The 20,163-nt window shown below is 37.6% G+C and overlaps 1 protein-coding gene across 2 annotated transcripts in view; it reads right to left on the bottom strand.

The window, feature by feature from the left end:
- MSH2 (mutS homolog 2) overlaps nucleotides 1-20,163 on the bottom strand; it is a 114,597-nt gene that overhangs the window by 71,387 nt on the left and 23,047 nt on the right. For both annotated transcript variants that reach the window (XM_063443926.1, XM_063443927.1), the window contains exons 3-6: nucleotides 19,688-19,966; nucleotides 18,332-18,478; nucleotides 17,604-17,753; nucleotides 16,278-16,411 (exon numbers count right to left, since the gene is read on the bottom strand). In XM_063443926.1, coding sequence (XP_063299996.1) covers nucleotides 16,278-16,411; nucleotides 17,604-17,753; nucleotides 18,332-18,478; nucleotides 19,688-19,966 — 710 coding nt within the window. The remainder of the gene's footprint in view (nucleotides 1-16,277; nucleotides 16,412-17,603; nucleotides 17,754-18,331; nucleotides 18,479-19,687; nucleotides 19,967-20,163) is intronic.

Genomic DNA, 20,163 nt, shown 5'->3' with positions numbered 1-20,163 from the left:
GCTGTGTGTACTAGTGTCCCATTTAAAATTTAAAATAAATGTTCAAACACGGTAAGAGTCACTTTTAAAAGTATTTTTTTAAATTACAGGTAAAAATAAATTCACTTTATGGGGTAGAAGAAATGCAACTCATTTCACTTCCAAGTCAGAGGTTAACAGTACTATTTTAAAGAGCATACCGGTATGTACAGATATCATATTAAATCAAACAACAAAAAGGACAGATGTGGTCAGATTCAAGAAATCAAATGAAACTAACCGCATCTCTGGAAATAACTATAGCGGCAGTGTCTAGGATTATAATGCTGGCTGTCGGTAACAGGTGTAGCTGTAAACCGCTAAGGGTGTCACTATAGACCCATGAGCAGAAAAAATGCTACTAAATACCAAAATGAAGTATATACAAAAAGTGACTGCTAAATGCAAAAAATAAATAAAGTATATACAGTGGTACTAGGATTCCACGCCTGTCAATAGAAGGATATGTATAGGTAGGGATATAATGAGCCAAATGGCAACAGCAACTCACCCCTAATTATCAGCTTTAATATAGTGCACTATAAGGTGATGAGAAAAATCCCCAAGTCCCAACCATAAATACCTCCTATAGAGATAGTAGTAGATACAAGGTAAACAGAGGCTCCAAATGAGGCTAGTACAGGGGTGAAGGGAGATTGAGGAGGGTATGCAGTGTTAATAGCAGTCAAATTCGGACTGCTAGTTTTAAATTTAAACAACCTCTCTCCCTGTAAATCCTGTACAAAAAGGATTATAGGTCCCCAAATCACAACCATAAATACCTCTTACAAAAAAATACTAATGATAGGTAACAGGTGTAGCTGTGAACCGCTAAGGGTGTCACTATAGACCCATGAGCAGAAAAAATGCTACTAAATACCAAAATGAAGTATATACAAAAAGTTACTGCTAAATGCAAAAAATAAATAAAGTATATACAGTGGTACTAGGATTCCACGCCTGTCAATAGAAGGATATGTATAGGTAGGGATATAATGAGCCAAATGGCAACAGCAACTCACCCCTAATTATCAGCTTTAATATAGTGCACTATAAGGAGATGAGAAAAATCCCCAAGTCCCAACCATAAATACCTCCTATAGAGATAGTAGTAGATACAGGGTAAACAGAGGCTCCAAATGAGGCTAGTACAGGGGTGAAGGGAGATTGAGGAGGGTATGCAGTGTTAATAGCAGTCAAATTCGGACTGCTAGTTTTAAATTTAAACAACCTCTCTCCCTGTAAATCCTGTACAAAAAGGATTATAGGTCCCCAAATCACAACCATAAATACCTCTTACAAAAAAATACTAATGATAGATACAGAGTAGACAGAGGCTCCAATTGGAGCTAGTACAGAGGTAAAGGGAGATTGAGGACGGTAGACAGTCATAATAACAGTCAAATTCGGACTGCTGGTTTAATTTATAAAGCCTCTCTCCCTGTTAATCTAGCTAGACAGGCATAGAAAAGAAAGAGTAAAACAAATATACATTAAGTGATTAACATGGTGCTAAAACCACCAGTGCCCAGTGCTCATATCCGTGATATGAGGAAAAAACAAATTGCCCAACGTACGTTTCGGTGCTAAAAAGGAGCACCTTCGTCAGGGGCTAACATTAGACTGTTAATGAGTCTCTTTTATATGTGATGTGCCAGGAGGCATGAGTACCTTTGACCAATAGGAGCAGGGGGAGTGTGATATCAGCTGTACTACATTCACTCTAATCTCCAGGGTAACATGAGATGTTATTGGGGGCGGGGCTTGATGCCGGTCACATGGTCCGACGTGTCAGACCCTATCCATCTGAAGTTAGTGGGCGGGTCGTGAGATGAGATGGGCCGGCCAAACCCCCATTTAACCCCATATATTACTGTGACAGCTCTAAAAACTCACAAACCCTGGATGTAAAACACTGCAGAAATGCAGAAAATGAATGTTCCGATATATCCGGACCTGGTACAGTCAATACTGCATCCCTATGGTCCTATGTAAGGTATTCATGACACAAAATTAATAATAAAGATAAAAACCTGACATAATAAAAAATAAAAAATAAATAAGTAAAGAAATATATACAAATCTACACTAAACACTACACGCTATATTACAAAATGTACAAGTGTATCAGGCAAAAATGAGCTTAATTAGATATAAATTGCAAATATGTCAGAGATCAATGGGGGTGTGGGGACATAGTATCCAGTCTGTTGCACTCAATCTTCGATGAAGGGTGTTCTATGCCTGTCTAGCTAGATTAACAGGGAGAGAGGCTTTATAAATTAAACCAGCAGTCCGAATTTGACTGTTATTATGACTGTCTACCGTCCTCAATCTCCCTTTACCTCTGTACTAGCTCCAATTGGAGCCTCTGTCTACTCTGTATCTATCATTAGTATTTTTTTGTAAGAGGTATTTATGGTTGTGATTTGGGGACCTATAATCCTTTTTGTACAGGATTTACAGGGAGAGAGGTTGTTTAAATTTAAAACTAGCAGTCCGAATTTGACTGCTATTAACACTGCATACCCTCCTCAATCTCCCTTCACCCCTGTACTAGCCTCATTTGGAGCCTCTGTTTACCCTGTATCTACTACTATCTCTATAGGAGGTATTTATGGTTGGGACTTGGGGATTTTTCTCATCTCCTTATAGTGCACTATATTAAAGCTGATAATTAGGGGTGAGTTGCTGTTGCCATTTGGCTCATTATATCCCTACCTATACATATCCTTCTATTGACAGGCGTGGAATCCTAGTACCACTGTATATACTTTATTTATTTTTTGCATTTAGCAGTAACTTTTTGTATATACTTCATTTTGGTATTTAGTAGCATTTTTTCTGCTCATGGGTCTATAGTGACACCCTTAGCGGTTCACAGCTACACCTGTTACCTATCATTAGTATTTTTTTGTAAGAGGTATTTATGGTTGTGATTTGGGGACCTATAATCCTTTTTGTACAGGATTTACAGGGAGAGAGGTTGTTTAAATTTAAAACTAGCAGTCCGAATTTGACTGCTATTAACACTGCATACCCTCCTCAATCTCCCTTCACCCCTGTACTAGCCTCATTTGGAGCCTCTGTTTACCTTGTATCTACTACTATCTCTATAGGAGGTATTTATGGTTGGGACTTGGGGATTTTTCTCATCACCTTATAGTGCACTATATTAAAGCTGATAATTAGGGGTGAGTTGCTGTTGCCATTTGGCTCATTATATCCCTACCTATACATATCCTTCTATTGACAGGCGTGGAATCCTAGTACCACTGTATATACTTTATTTATTTTTTGCATTTAGCAGTCACTTTTTGTATATACTTCATTTTGGTATTTAGTAGCATTTTTTCTGCTCATGGGTCTATAGTGACACCCTTAGCGGTTTACAGCTACACTTGTTACCGACAGCCAGCATTATAATCCTAGACACTGCCGCTATAGTTATTTCCAGAGATGCGGTTAGTTTCATTTGATTTCTTGAATCTGACCACATCTGTCCTTTTTGTTGTTTGATTTTGTATATATGGGGTTATGCCCCTTCTTGAGACATCTGGAGTCTCTAATTGGTACACCAGTCTCTGAGTAGACACTCGGCATTACTTCCTCGGGTTATCCGGGGTTGTTGGCACAGGTGTACACCCAGAGACACTGAACTTTTTGTTCTCTGTTTTCCTGTTTACAATTGGGTTTTAATACCAAGTACCAATCTTGTGTATCATGGCTAGCTTTTTATTTGATAAATCTAAGAGAGACGTTTGGTGCAGGGACACAGATCAGGTTTTTTCTGAACAGGACCTAACTAACCTCTCAGTAAATGACAACATTATCTCATCCTTTAACCGTTTGACTAATCTCTTCCAACAACAAATCAAAACAGGATGGGAAATCGCGTCACTTGACAACTATTTAAAGAAAGACCTCATTCCAAGGGGCCTAAGGGTACAAAACATACCAGCATCACACATAGAGGAGGAGGAATTTACTAAAGAGTGGGAGGAAGCCGCAGGTATATGCTCCAAAAGATTTATGGAGATACTCTGCAAATTCGAGACAAAAAGATTAGAAAGAGTTAATAAAGAGGTGGATGAACAGATTGACAGGATTGCAGCTTTTAAAGATGAACCTAATTTTGAATCTTTAGAAACAAAACTCAAGAATAACTTGGATAAATTCCAACAGAACATAAAAATTCGTAAGCATTCCAAGTTCATTAGGGATAATAATGATTTCAAGAGTGGGAATGTATACAAGAGAAGCAGAAATTTTAGGAGGAGTTTCTCTGAACCAATTTCAACATCAGAGTATGAGACGAGTGGTTCAGACTCTGAAAATTCCTCTAAAGGGGGAATGTCGGTTCCGGTTGAACGTAATACCAGAAGTATATTGAAAAAAGGTGGGGTCTCTTTTTTAGGGCAACCCAGTATGGAGGAAAGCCTAGCCCCTCGGACAAGGAACAGAGGCAGACCCCCTCAACAGTTCAGAAGGAGAAGGTATTAACACAAACCCCAGATAACCAAATAATCAACTTATCCTCTTACACTCCCACCAAAAATGAAATACAAATCTTGAGGCGGGGTATGTCCTTTGTTCCAGTGTCTAACTTTGATAAGTTCAACTGGACAAAGGACATACACCTCTTTGCAAGGAAACTGGCCCTTCACAAAATCCACCGCATTAAAGATGAAAAAAGGGCAAAAGACTTAGGGCTACAAGTTTCTGATATAGATGCACTGGATACTCTAGTGGATCTCCTTGTATGCAATGATGAGTCTATACAAAAACAACCCCCTTTCACACATCTGAAAAAGAAGAGCCGGTTCACTCCACATATGGCTGATTTTAAATATATAGACTTATTCGTGGAGTTAACATGCAAAGAAATCGATAAGATCAATCCGAAAGAACTCCCTAGTCAACCTAATAGCAATATTTCCCCACAAGAAAACATCGCATTGGGTAAACTAAGGGAAATGGATGAGGTGATCTTTAAACCTTCCGATAAGGGAGGCAACACTGTCATCATAAATAAATCTGATTACATATCCATGGTATATAGATTAATCGATGACAGCGAGACATATGAGGTATTGACATGTGACCCTACACAGAAGTATCTAACCGAATTAAAAACAATCTTGGATTCGGCACTGTCACTATCACTCATATCTAAGGACGAATAAAACTTTATGTTTGTTAAAAGGCCGGTTACTGCCACTTTTTACGCACTCCCGAAGGTACATAAGCAACAACCAACATTAAAGGGACGACCCATTGTCTCTGGCAGAGGTAATCTGACCCAGAATATAAGTTTATATGTGGATCAGATATTAAGAAAAGTAGTGTTTGAACTCCCCTCACATCTAAGGGACACCAAGCATACTTTAAATACCATCGAAGGAATTAAGATCAATGGCCACGCTATTTTGTGTAGTCTCGACGTGGAGAGCCTTTACAGCTCAATACCACACGAGGTGGGTCTAAGACATCTTAGAGCAATACTTGATAGCAAACCTCCTGTCTCACTTAGACATAATGAACTGGTCCAAGACTTGATGTCCTTCATTCTGACACATAACTATTTTATCTTCCAGGGTAAATACTACCACCAGGTGAGAGGCACTGCTATGGGGACGGCTTGTGCCCCCTCATATGCTAACCTCCACCTGGGGTGGTGGGAGAGTACAATGGTATTTAATTAACACATGACAAAATACACTAAGTGTATAAAAATATGGAAACGCTACATCGACGATGTGTTGATCATATGGACAGACACCCCTGACCTCTTTCTAGAATTTGTAAACATTCTGAACTCTAACTCCATCAATCTGAGACTGACAAGTGAGTTAGGTGGTAACCAAATCAATTTTCTTGATTTAACTGTCTGTCAGACAAGGGGGTACTCACATCTACCCTCTTCCGGAAACCCACGTCAACCAACAGCTTATTGGAGTGGACAAGTCACCATCCACCCTCCCTTAAAAAAGGTATCCCAATAGGGCAGTATTTGCGTTTAAGACGCAACTGCACCACTATAGAAGATTTTAAATTGAAGGCAAAAACCTTACAGCTTCAATTTAAACAAAAAGGATACCCAAACAGATGCCTTAAATCCGCATATAAACGTGCACTGTTGGTAGACCGTAAAGACCTCCTAACTGATAAAAAAGTCCAGTCTAATCAAGAAACCATAAGATGCATAGGGAATTACGATGCAGGCTGGCATCAAATTATGAGTATCCTGGATAGATACTGGCCCCTATTGCACCAAGACCCACACCTACAGAAGGTGATCACAACTAAGGCGTCTGTAACAGCACGCAGAGGACGAAACATTAGGGACATCCTAGTCCCAAGTCACCTGAAATCGAACACCCAGAAAATTTCTTGGTTAAAGTCTCCAGTCCTAGGCACATATCAATGTGGAAAGTGTAAGGCGTGCAAATTTATACGCCGTCCTTCGAAAACCTTTCCAGACTCCCTAGGGACACAAGAATTTAAAGTTCGCCACTTTTTCAATTGCCAATCTAAAGGTCTTGTATACCTACTCTCATGCTCATGCAACAAATTATACGTGGGAAAAACTTCCCGTATGTTTAAACTGAGGATAAGGGAGCACGTGACCTCTATTAACCCAAAAAGACTAATTGACACCCCAGTTTCAAAACATTTGAAACTCCATCATGGGGGGTCTTCTGAGGGGATAAGATTTTGCGGAATTGAAAGTGTCACCCTGGGTCCAAGAAGGGGAGATTTAGACAAAAAACTACTCCAAAGGGAGAGTTTTTGGATTTATAAACTTAAAACATTGTCACCATCTGGACTCAACGAGGGTTTTTCATACACACCCTTCATCGAAGATTGAGTGCAACAGACTGGATACTATGTCCCCACACCCCCATTGATCTCTGACATATTTGCAATTTATATCTAATTAAGCTCATTTTTGCCTGATACACTTGTACATTTTGTAATATAGCGTGTAGTGTTTAGTGTAGATTTGTATATATTTCTTTACTTATTTATTTTTTATTTTTTATTATGTCATGTTTTTCATCTTTATTATTAATTTTGTGTCATGAATACCTTACATAGGACCATAGGGATGCAGTATTGACTGTACCAGGTCCGGATATATCGGAACATTCATTTTCTGCATTTCTGCAGTGTTTTACATCCAGGGTTTGTGAGTTTTTAGAGCTGTCACAGTAATATATGGGGTTAAATGGGGGTTTGGCCGGCCCATCTCATCTCACGACCCGCCCACTAACTTCAGATGGATAGGGTCTGACACGTCGGACCATGTGACCGGCATCAAGCCCCGCCCCCAATAACATCTCATGTTACCCTGGAGATTAGAGTGAATGTAGTACAGCTGATATCACACTCCCCCTGCTCCTATTGGTCAAAGGTACTCATGCCTCCTGGCACATCACATATAAAAGAGACTCATTAACAGTCTAATGTTAGCCCCTGACGAAGGTGCTCCTTTTTAGCACCGAAACGTACGTTGGGCAATTTGTTTTTTCCTCATATCACGGATATGAGCACTGGGCACTGGTGGTTTTAGCACCATGTTAATCACTTAATGTATATTTGTTTTACTCTTTCTTTTCTATGCCTGTCTAGCTAGATTAACAGGGAGAGAGGCTTTATAAATTAAACCAGCAGTCCGAATTTGACTGTTATTATGACTGTCTACCGTCCTCAATCTCCCTTTACCTCTGTACTAGCTCCAATTGGAGCCTCTGTCTACTCTGTATCTATCATTAGTATTTTTTTGTAAGAGGTATTTATGGTTGTGATTTGGGGACCTATAATCCTTTTTGTACAGGATTTACAGGGAGAGAGGTTGTTTAAATTTAAAACTAGCAGTCCGAATTTGACTGCTATTAACACTGCATACCCTCCTCAATCTCCCTTCACCCCTGTACTAGCCTCATTTGGAGCCTCTGTTTACCCTGTATCTACTACTATCTCTATAGGAGGTATTTATGGTTGGGACTTGGGGATTTTTCTCATCTCCTTATAGTGCACTATATTAAAGCTGATAATTAGGGGTGAGTTGCTGTTGCCATTTGGCTCATTATATCCCTACCTATACATATCCTTCTATTGACAGGCGTGGAATCCTAGTACCACTGTATATACTTTATTTTTTGCATTTAGCAGTCACTTTTTGTATATACTTCATTTTGGTATTTAGTAGCATTTTTTCTGCTCATGGGTCTATAGTGACACCCTTAGCGGTTTACAGCTACACCTGTTACCGACAGCCAGCATTATAATCCTAGACACTGCCGCTATAGTTATTTCCAGAGATGCGGTTAGTTTCATTTGATTTCTTGAATCTGACCACATCTGTCCTTTTTGTTGTTTGATTTTGTATATATGGGGTTATCCCCCTTCTTGAGACATCTGGAGTCTCTAATTGGTACACCAGTCTCTGAGTAGACACTCGGCATTACTTCCTCGGGTTATCCGGGGTTGTTGGCACAGGTGTACACCCAGAGACACTGAACTTTTTGTTCTCTGTTTTCCAGATATCATATTAGCAAAGTTTATATTTCAGTTACTTCACTTATGTTTGAATAAAACGGAGTTAGAGAATTGTCATGACAGCTCCATTAAAGGAACACCCTAATGGGAAGATTTTTTTTTTGATAGATCCCCCAACAAAAACAAGCATTCATTTAACCCCTTAAGGACACAGCTTCAGAAGCTGGACATACCCTTGAGGACACAAGCAATTTTTGCATTTGTTGCCGTTTGTGTTCAACTGCAATTTGCATCTCTCTCATTTATTGTACCAACACATATTATATACTGTTTTTTAGACAACAAAAGGGGCTTTAATTTGATGTGACCTATACATGAATAAATTCTCATTTATTACAAAAAAATGCAAAATAATGTTAAAAAAAAAAAAGCTTTTTCCCCACGTTTTGGCAATAATAATGTGTGCATAATATGTACAGCTTAGGAAGAGTAATTCAAAATCAATTCATTTATGTGTCTTGATTTACAAAGTACATAATATGTGTAGGATTTCAGTTTATTTTGAAAGTTACAGGTCACAAACTACAAGGTCTAAAAAAAAAAATTCAATGTGAAACAATTTTAGAAGTTGGTATGTTTGTCTTGGAAGTTTAATACCCATTACAGGAAACAAAATTGCCACACAAAAGTATATATTTATATAAAGTAGACATCACAGGCTATTTACCTAAGGTTAGTTTGACACTTTTTGCGTAGCCATTTCACCGCCAATCTCTGCTAAATATTGGAGTAAAATTGTGTTTTTTCTCTTTTTTTGGCATATTCACATATAACAAGGTTTTTGTAATTTGTATTTCGTAAATCTAGTGTGTGCTATCCCTGTACAGAACCCCATATTGTGTTCAGCTACATCTGCTGAGTACAACGATGCCCCGATTGTATACCTTTGCCCCTATTCTGTGAAGCTACAGTGCCATATAGAAGACCATGCTATTTCAGTTTCTATAGTTGGAATTTTCATAGAAGGTCATATGTCTGAATTTGTGGCATTATAGCCATTTGACTGTTCAAATAACCCCATAAAGGCCTTCCATTTGAGAAAGCAGACACTCCAGGGTATGTTATTAGGCATATATTATACCTTAACTTGCCACCGTGTTTTCACCAATTTATTTCAAATTTTGTGGTGAGAAATTTGTTTTTAATTTTTTTACATACATGTTGCATTTTCGCTGGGTATTTCTTACATTTGATAAGTGCCACTGTCATAAATTCCCCCTAAGTATGCTCAGTTACCTATTCTGAGTAAAACAATATGCCCAATGTATGACCCAGACACTATTTTGTGAAGTTACAGTGCTGTGAAAGAGATGTGATAAGTTCAGGTTTTTAAGTGTGAACTTACATGGAGAGTTTTAATGGGTCCGTATTCTATTTTTAAATATGTTAGCCGGCTGTTTTTTCCCCAATTACCCCAAAAAGGCATACTATTTCTTAAAGAAGACGCCAAAGGGTATTTCAAATGGCAAATTTTGAATCTTAGCGTGGGATAATTTTTCCGTTAGCTTGTATCAAGTGCAGTGGTAAAAAGCATTTTTTTCTGCCTTTTTGACACAGTGAGTTTGTACTGTACATTTTGCAAACCTTATGTGTGCTACGGCTTTATAATACTTTATATGTTGCTCAGCTATGTTGTCTGAGTACAGCAATACCCCCGTATGTACCTTTGCCAGTTATATGGGGACGTTGAAGGGGCACATTTCAGACACAGCCATTGCAGGTTTTGTCAAACTTTGAATTTTTACGCTGTGTTATTACCCCACTTTGAAGTTTTTTAGCAGGCTATATATTCCAACTATCCCATAAAAGCATACTATTTCTTAAAGAAGACATCCCAGGGTATTTCAAAAGGCATATTTTTAACCTTAGTGGGGGATTTTCTGCTAGCTTGTACCAAGTGTAGTGGTAATAAGCATTTTTTCTGCTTTTTTGACACACACCGTGAGTTTGTACTGTGTATTTTGCAAACCTTATGTGTGCTACAGCTATATAATACTTCCTATCTTGCTCAGCTGTGTCATATGAGCACAGCAATACCCCCATATGTACCTTTGCCAGGTATATGCGGACATTGAAGGGGCACATTTGAGACACAGCCATTTAAGTTTTTTCAAACTTTACATTTTTAAGCTGTGTCCATACCCCACTTTGGAGGTTTGTTTGTAGGTTAATTATTCCAGCTACCCCATAAAGGCATACCATTTCTTAAAGAAGAGACCCTAGGGTATTTCAAAAGATGTAATTTAACCCTTAGCGTGAAATAATTTTTCCGCTAGCTTATACCAAGTGTAGTGGTAATACGCTTTTTATATGTCTTTTTGACATACTCAATGAGTTTGTAAAATATATTTTGCAAACCTTTATATGTGTTACAGCAGTATAATACATCATATGTTGCTCCGCTATGTCATCTGAGTACAGCAATACCCCCATATGTACCTTTACCAGGTATATGACCACGTTGAAGGGGCACATTTGAGACACAGCCATTCAAGGTAGAATTTTTACGCTGGGTCCATGCCCCACTTTGGAATTTTTTTAATAGGTTGTGTTTTCCATTTACTTCACAAAGGCATACCATTTCCTAAAGAAGACACCCCAGGGTGTTTCAAAAGGCATATTTGAAACCTTACCGTGGTATCATTTTTTCGCTAGCCTGTACCAAGTGTAGAGGTAATACACATTTTCCCCCTTTTTTTACATTTTTTTTTAACTTGTTAAGAGTTTTAGTTTTTAACAACTTATTTTACTATTTTAAAACTTTGTTTAAACTTTTCAAAAGTTTTTTTAACTTTTTTTTTTATTTATTTATTTTTACTTTTAACCCCTAACTAGCCTAGCCATAAATCCCCAAATTTCCCCACTAACTTCTACCCACCTTAGCTATAATAAATAAGTATTTTAAAATATTTAAAAGAATTAAATACATTTAACCCCTGAGGATTAAAATAAATAAATAAAGTTAACCCTCAGGGGTTAAAAGAAAAAAAATCAGATCACAAGTGAAATACTGTGATCTGTATTTTGATCACTGCAGGCAGTGATCAAAGGGCAGGGAAGGGGTTACATTTTATTTGAAAGAGGTGGGGGGGAGGGGGGGATTTTGTAACTAACTTTTTTTTCTTACAGCCAGAGACAGATCAGCACCAATCTGTCTCTCTGCTGTTCACAGCTCACACGGAGCTGCAGGGAAACAGATCGGGTTTCACTGCAGCACGTGTGATCACTCTGACTCCCGGTCAGAGCGATCACATGGGCTGAATCAGTGAAACTGCCCATGGTAGTGTGCCTCCGATATGGAGACACACTACAGGAAGATTAACCCCACGATTGCCGCGATTGTGGCAATCAGGGGTTAATTTTCATTTATGACGGAAATTTTCCGTCCAGCGTCCTCAACGGGAGTGCTGCAATGACGGAAAATTTCCGTCATGCGTCCTTAAGGGGTTAATTACAGTATGCGTTTTTTTCTAAATAGCTCCTCTGCAGCCTTTGCAAAACCTCCCCTTCTAACCCCGCCCAGACTTTGTTTCTGTCCAATCATAGACTTCCCAATGCAGGTGCTCTGGATAATTGCTGCCTCTTTAAGGTTAATTTAGAAAAAGTGCCAATTTCTATTTTTTGTAAAATTAAAAAAAAATAAAAAAAATAAAAAAGTGGTCACACTTTACATATAAAGCCTTTCAACAAGATAAAGTGCTTTAGGCGTGTGGACTGTTCCTCCAACAATGGAACCACTTTAATTAAACAAGTAATGCTGCAGGGTCTGAGAATGGCTGATAATGACCAGACTTACAATTTACAGCATCCAGAAGAGAGATATCTCCAACACTAAATCTGAATCCCCTTGTGAGGACACAGGATTACAGTACGGAGTATGCTACGATACCCCCATCTGCAGCAGCATACCCTGTGCTGTGATAAAGTTGGTCATTAAGCTATAATGAAGCTATTATACGGCCACAAAAAAAGTCACATGTGGAGATATTTAAAGTGAATCCAGAGACTGTGTTTCTGTTTGGGAATGAGTGAATGGTTGCTATTCAGTACGATCCATAGTGAAACTGCCTCACCCACAATGAACTGGAATTGTGAAATGAAGAACCTGTTGAAACCAGTTAACACATTCATGGCTCCAGGCAGCAGGAACAACAGCAAACCAAAACACAAACAAAAGCACGGGGAGTTTCAGAGCAGCTTATACAAGAGATCATGGAAAACTTTAATATTTTAAAGGGAGATATAGCCCAATGAAAGGCTATAGCATTTATTCAAAATACACTGGACTGAATTGAAAAATTTAGGAGAAAAATTACAAAAAAAAAAAAAAAAATCTCCGCTAGTGACATATTGGCTACTTAGACAAAATTTAGCCGGTTTTTGTTTTTGTTTTTAATAGCCACAATTCAGTAGTTGGTGAATAAATTCTTAAAAGTTTTACGATTATTTTTATTCATCCAAACAAATCATATATATATTTTTTTTTTTTTTTAAATAGTAACCAAAACCCAGCTATTCTTGCCATGCATTTAGCGCCAAAAAAAAAAGAGGGAGGGGAAATGATGTGAATGATGACAGAGTTAGGGTAGGTTCCTTTAGAAAGATCAGGACGCATACCCTAAATTCAATAACAAAGAATTTCTATTAGATGTTGACGGCACAAATACATTGTTTATTAAAAATGTTAAATGATGGAAAAGACCACATTATTTTGCCATTTAAAAATAAATAAACTGTTGCTTGCAAAGAAGTCCTGTAGTGTGGTATGTCTTTTACTGTCCTGTAGAATGTACTGTCCTGTAGAAGGAAGTCTACTGATGCTGCTGTATAGTGCAGAAGGTAAGAGAAGGAGACACCATTCCTTCTTCAGTGATGCATGGGGGCGCAGGACCCAAAACACACATTTGCCAATATATCTATCATAGATCAACAGCTGGCCATTTTTTTTAAAGATTAGTTTATAAACGTAAAAAACTCAAATACGTCAGAAATAAATTGTACCGTTAAATGAGGAGATATCAGCAGTACAGAGGGCTGTGATCAGGGCATTGCTCCAGATAAGCCATTTAACAAAGCTCTGTTATGAAACCATATAGGTATAATAATAAAATGTCTACAGTAGGGTTAAATGGAAAACCAGAATTAACTTGGCAAGAGAAAAAAAAAAACCACAAAAGTTGGAAACATCAAACACACTCCCTGCCTAGATTTTACAATATACAAGTAAATAACAATGGAAACTTTGACCGACTACATACATCAAAAGCCTATAAAATCCAACCGTTTTAGCACCTAACCCACAATGTTAATTAAAAATAAAAACAAATGCACAGTTCCAATGAAAAGAGGGAAAAAAACGCTCTACAAATGTTCCAATAGACATTTATCAGACCTAGACACAACAAAAACTGTATCTGACAAAAGGAGAATATGCAATGCACATGCTTTGCTATTTGAGCTGGTTCATCTACAGTTTAGTCGTTCGTTGCAAACCGCCAATGCAAAGGCCAAGTAATTTTCATGCAGGCTCTGTCAATCATAGCCAGGGGAGGTGTGGCTAGGGCTGCATAAACAGAAACAAAGTGATTTAACTCCTAAATGACAGTGAATTGAGCAGTGAAATTGCAGGGGAATGATCTATACACTAAAACTGCTTTATTTAGCTAAAGTAATTTAGGTGACTATAGTGTTCCTTTAATATAAAGAAACATTTGAATGAAGGAGACAAAGTCTCAGATCATAAAGTATTATCTTGCTTAGTAAACTACTGCCACAACATGAGCCAAGTTCAGTAATAGTGAACCAGATTTCTACATAGTAAAACATCCTCCTCTGTAGGAAAGTCAACTGGCAGACACGAACCAAAAAATGTAAAATGAGCAGGAATCAGGCAGCTTGACACAAACCAGCAATCTGTAAAAGTATCGAGGTTGGGGAAATATTGCAAGTCAATATAATGTGATTAATGTGGAGGTTCGAGCAGTTGTAACGTTACTTAGAAGTGGGAAACTCAGGTTCGAATCCCTGTCAGACCATTTTACCAGTAAGTAAGACACCAACCTCAAATCCTCAGATTGTTTGAGCACAGCCTACCTAACATCTACCTATAATTGTAAAGCGTGGCAGAATATGGTAGCACTCAGGTATGTAGAGTTTGTATTGCCCGATGCCTGGGACACGCAGTTTGGAAGCCAGGTGAGCAGTTTCTCTATTCTTATAGCCCTGACTCTGACGTAGTATTAGTGAGGTTGAAGGACTGGCTGCTGTAGGCTGGGACCTCTTGATTTTGTTTTGTGTCAGAACACGTCGATTGGGCTCAAACACTTTGGACAAGTAGATTTTTATTTTTAATTCCACGCCCCTGGTGCTATGCAATTACTACTAATAATACAATTTTCTTAAATAAGCGAGTATTAAGGAATATGGGACCACACCCTCTCTACTTAAAAATAGCAAAAAGGAAAAATCAACAGAGGGCAGAATGCAAATAACTAACTGCCTAAACCCTCAGGTTACAAAGTCCAACTTCGCACAGAGAAAAGCAGACAGTTATATTCCTCCAGTAAAAAGGAAGTAACTTTTTACAAGGACTAAATAATCCTAAGAGCACGTAGAAGAAGAAAAAAAAAAAAAAAAAAAAAAAAAAAACACTTTTATCCACATTTCAAGCCGGTCAGACTAGAACTAATAAAGTAAGGAAATGTCTAACAATTATAATAAAGCTCAGTGTGCGCTCTGACAATACCGAAGAAACTAGAACTTTTTCCCCACAAAGAATGAATCAAACATTAATAAAAAAAAAAAAACAACAACAAAAAACACATACACCACATTCTGGAGTACGGCTTAGTTATCTTAAAAACAAACAAAAAAAAAAAAAAAACAACCTCAACTACAAGTGGTGCTAAATACAGACCAAAGAAACAATTATGAAGAAGCGGCACCTCTCACAGTGTACAAGCTCAATAACACGAACCAAAATGTAAACAACAAATCAGGTGCGCTGTTCCTGCAAGACTTATTTTTGCATTGTGTGCATTGAAAATATTTTATAAAATCGTATGGAAATATGATATATATTATAAGGTGCAATAATAAATGTGTATCAGTGCAACAAACACAATGCAATAAAGTGCTGCAATATTTGTGCAAAAAGCAGTGAAAAGGGCCACACTTCACTTACATGCGAATAGATAAAAGTATGCATGGATATGGGCTGGCTCCAATTAGTGGGTATACATGTAAAAAGAAAAGAAAACAAAAAACAACCTCATAGGGCAATATAGTAAAGTAAACTACAATAGATACAGTAGTTTCAGAAGGGAACACTCACAGGTGTAGAGCAGAGAATACTGCTCTAACTGTAATGGCTTCAAGATCTTTATTGTGACTTTAAAAATAAGCAGCAATTGTCAGCATATACTCCTTGCTTCACACCCCACCCCAAGCACCTTATTTGTTTACATTTTAGTTATCTTAGGCTTAGTAACCTCCAGCACTGGGTTACGTTAATTACCATACTGAACATGCTTGTGCACGAAATTTGAATTTGAGATTGCGAGCCTAAATGTAACAGCACCAGTGTTGTCTAAATATTTTAGCTTTAAAATAAAATACACACATACACACCGAATACTGCATCAAAGCAGACTTATTTAGAATTGCAATGGTTTACCGTATACTGTAACACTTACCTTTCCTCAATCCTGTTTTTGTCCATAAGAGGTTGTTTGATCCACTGGTTCACCAGTCTTTGACCTTGAGGAGTTTTGCATTTATTTAATAGCCCGGCCAAAGACTGCGTTCCACTGGTATCTTCTACAGAACTCTTAAATAACAAAACAAAATGAACATCTCTAAATAAAACCACATTACAACAATAAACTGTGTTGTAAGTATATATGAATGAATGCATCCTTTGCCAAATGTACACAGTTGATAACAATGAATAACCATGCCTAATTACGGTTTATATGAACAAGCTGCAATCAGATAAACGAGTTAAATAGCACATGTGGCTTAAAAGACAATTAAGGTATAAACTAACATCTACATTTTACCAAAAAGAAAATTTTAAAAATGTCACTAACAGCTGACCCGGTGAACTGATTTAGTCATAGCTTGGCTTCTTTGAACTCTTTGCTGTACACAGACAATACATACCATCGCTATTAATTTGGGAGAAGGACACACATTTTTGAGGGTTCACTTGTCCAAAGACACTCGGCGTTATTCACTAAGCGAGAATTCAAAGTGAACTACAAATGTAAGGACAAAATAGTCGAAATGGGAGCATTTTCTAACTTAGCTAGGCTTTGAGTTTGGCTACTTTGGCCTTCAATGTGAAATTCACTTTGACTACTCACTTTAGTAACTAACCCTGACTGTTTCACCTCAACGGCCAACACTATATCATAATTTGTGGACAGGAAAGCCAGTTTAAAAATAAAACTAAAACAACCAGTTTGGAAAAAAGAAATTTGTGAGTTAGCCAAAAAAAGCATTGTTATAAGGAAACTAAATTTTTCATGTTTTTGCAGATTGTTTTTCAATATGTAATGCATAAAATGCATGTTTTTCTAAACTTTCAATACAATGTAAAGATGATGGGGGATAGCAGAGGGATTACAGAAACCAATAGAATATAAATAGTTTGTTGTATCTTACAGTTTCTAAACAGAAAGACATGTAGTAACATGAACTATGAGCGCTGAATATTAAACGGAACTCAAAACAAGTTGCTACACTACATTCTTCCACTAGCAGGGCTGCAAGTTGCAGAGAGTTTCACGTGAAATATGGGAAGGAGGAATCTAAGTCTTGGGCAAACCAATGCCAGGTTTATATTGCCATAGTGTAAAAATACATACATTTATTTTTTCAAGATTCAGGTCATTACCGGAAAGCAAGAAGACAGATATGGGTTAAGATGTGCAGTGTTGCAGAATAAACGGTCACTATAAAAATAACCAAGTGTCATAATACTGCAATTGTATTAAATATTTTAATAAAATTATTACCGGGAACAGGTTTAATGCACCAACAGCAGCATTGTCCAGCTTCATGTACTGGCTTAGATCAAAACTGGTCAGTTGGAACTGCCCAAAGTTGGACTCATCAGATAACAGCTCTAAATACTTTATGACTGCAGACAAGGAGGAAATGGCAACCTAGAATTAAAGCAACAACAAGTAATGCAAGTAATATTTACAAAACTAATGGGAGCAGACCATCAGCAGAACAGCATATTGGCAATAAATTCAAATATCTAAAAAAAAATAAAAAAATAATAATAAATAATTTTAAAAAATGGATATAAAGGATGCACTCAGAGGTCTTCTAAAGTGTAGAACGTTTTAATGTAGCAAAAAGGAAATTTACAAAAATGTGGATGATCAACGTTTTGACCCTATAGGTCTTTCTCAAGATGGTTATCTTGAGAAAGACCTATACGATCGAAACGTCGATTGCGCATCGTTTATATCCAATTTGTAGATATTTTTCATGGGTTTGTACCTAGGCTTTATATCCATTGTCTCTTGGGAGAAGAGTGCCACGTTTACACATACAAAAAAAAAAATATATATATATATATATATATATATATATATATATATTGCGCTAAACAAAGAAATAGTCTTTAGGAAGGAATAATTCTAACAAATATTTGGGTGCGATGGAAAAAGAATCTAAAAAAAAGAGTTTGAAAACTAAAAGCAAATGAGAAGTTATATCAGTGTGTTTGTACCTGCTTCTCCATTTCCGGTAAAGCAGCGCTGGTAACTTGCTCTCCTTTTTTTGCTTTGAGCAAACGGTTCAGATCCTGTACACTGTCTTTTGTAGTGAAGTCTGCTTTTTTTCGGTCTGTAATCAAAACACCGCCTCTCTGAACAATCTAAGACAATACAGAGAGAGAGGGGAGAAATAAAAAAAATTACAAAAATTCAAATGTACAATTGGAAAATTACAATAAGAGGATCCTTCTAAGGCATTATGGGTACGTGAAAATAATTATTTTTGTGCCATTATTCCAGTTTGTGATTCTCACGAATATTTAATCATTTACATGCACGCAAAACGCTGTCCAGATTGTAAACCGTCACATATATGTACAGGTAACCAAGACTCTAACGCAGAAATTGGCTTCCAGCAGCAAGACAAACAATTCTGACTTACCCAGTAAGTGTGCACTTAAACTAGGATTATACAAAACATATTACCATTGAATACAGTTATAAAGACCTGGTAACTTCAGAAATGGTCAAAGAACAGGATGACAAAAAATGTGGAGAACTTGAAGGCCAAATAAAAAAAAAAAAAAGAAAAAAAAAATGTGTTTTATTCCAAGCTAGTTGTTAACCTCTGTTAATTTTGCTCTACATTGCTTAACAACTACTTGCTTTTACTGCCCCAACCCCCTTTTTTTCTTAAAATAATTGAATGAGAATTTAAACTCATTCTCCCAGAAACCTTCCCCATCCACCTTTCATCATGCCACGCCATTTATTTTCAATACTAGGTTTAATCAAATGCTTCTCATAGAGACCTCAGAAGCATGTACAGGAAGGGATGGACAATGGGAGGTATGAAATGTTGGATCAGAGTAACTGGAGGCAGTGCCAAAAGGGGAGGTAGTAATGGTCAAATTTTAGAAGACATTGATGTTGAAGGGAACAAGCAGAATATTGGACTGTGAGCATACGAGCCACGTATACACAGCACTGCCTGCAAGTGAAGAAGCTGAGAACTGGTATTTTTTGCACAAAACCTGCATAATGCAGACCGGAACAGTGTTCCAGTCTGCCGAAGTCACAAGTGCCGGGGAGGTAATGTCACCCTGGCACAAAATTAAAGATTTCTCTGTACAGGCAGCGTTTCAAGCAGAAACGCTGCACATAGAGATTGCTTGCACCATAATTTCTAAAAGCGGATGTGGTCATGGTGGTTGGAGTAACTCTAAGTCACAGACTTCACATTTCTAAACAATACTGTGAAATATGCAGTAGCTCTGTTACACATATTAAATATGGAGATCCACGAGAAGAAAGTTACTGAGATAGAGGACAGGGACAGAGGAATGTGAGTTGCAATTATTAAAATGTACCTGTCGTACTTTCCCCATGTCACCAGCAGTCTCTCCTCCAGGCATCACACATTCCTTAGGCCCAATTTGGACCAGCAAAGCTTCCAGATTAGAGAACTGATCGTTGTCTGGAAACTCACAGACTCCAAGCTTTCTCAGGGTGGAGTCCACATACCCAACGCCAACTAGTCTTTGCCCATCAACAGTGACCAGTTTGACACCTACAACTCCAATTGCTGTAGACATGTTATTGTTACCAAACAGAATCTCTTCAAACTGGGTAAGGTTACCTGGGGACGCCTGTTAAAACAGTTAATGTAATAATGTTATATCGGGTTAAAAGATAGTCATATCTAATCATTTACTTTTAAATATAACCAGGAAAGCATTTCAAGTGTGCCTGTCATGGGGTACACACGTTTAACTTCTATACATTGTGCTAGTAGAACAGACAGGAGATAGAGCTGGAGAACACTTCAACATGCAGTTCCCCTGCT

Source organism: Pelobates fuscus, chromosome 2 (assembly GCF_036172605.1).
Source record: "Pelobates fuscus isolate aPelFus1 chromosome 2, aPelFus1.pri, whole genome shotgun sequence".
Classification (NCBI taxonomy): domain Eukaryota; kingdom Metazoa; phylum Chordata; class Amphibia; order Anura; family Pelobatidae; genus Pelobates; species Pelobates fuscus.
The sequence above is the reverse complement of the archived record's forward strand: the minus strand, read 5'-3'. Positions and strand labels throughout refer to the sequence as shown.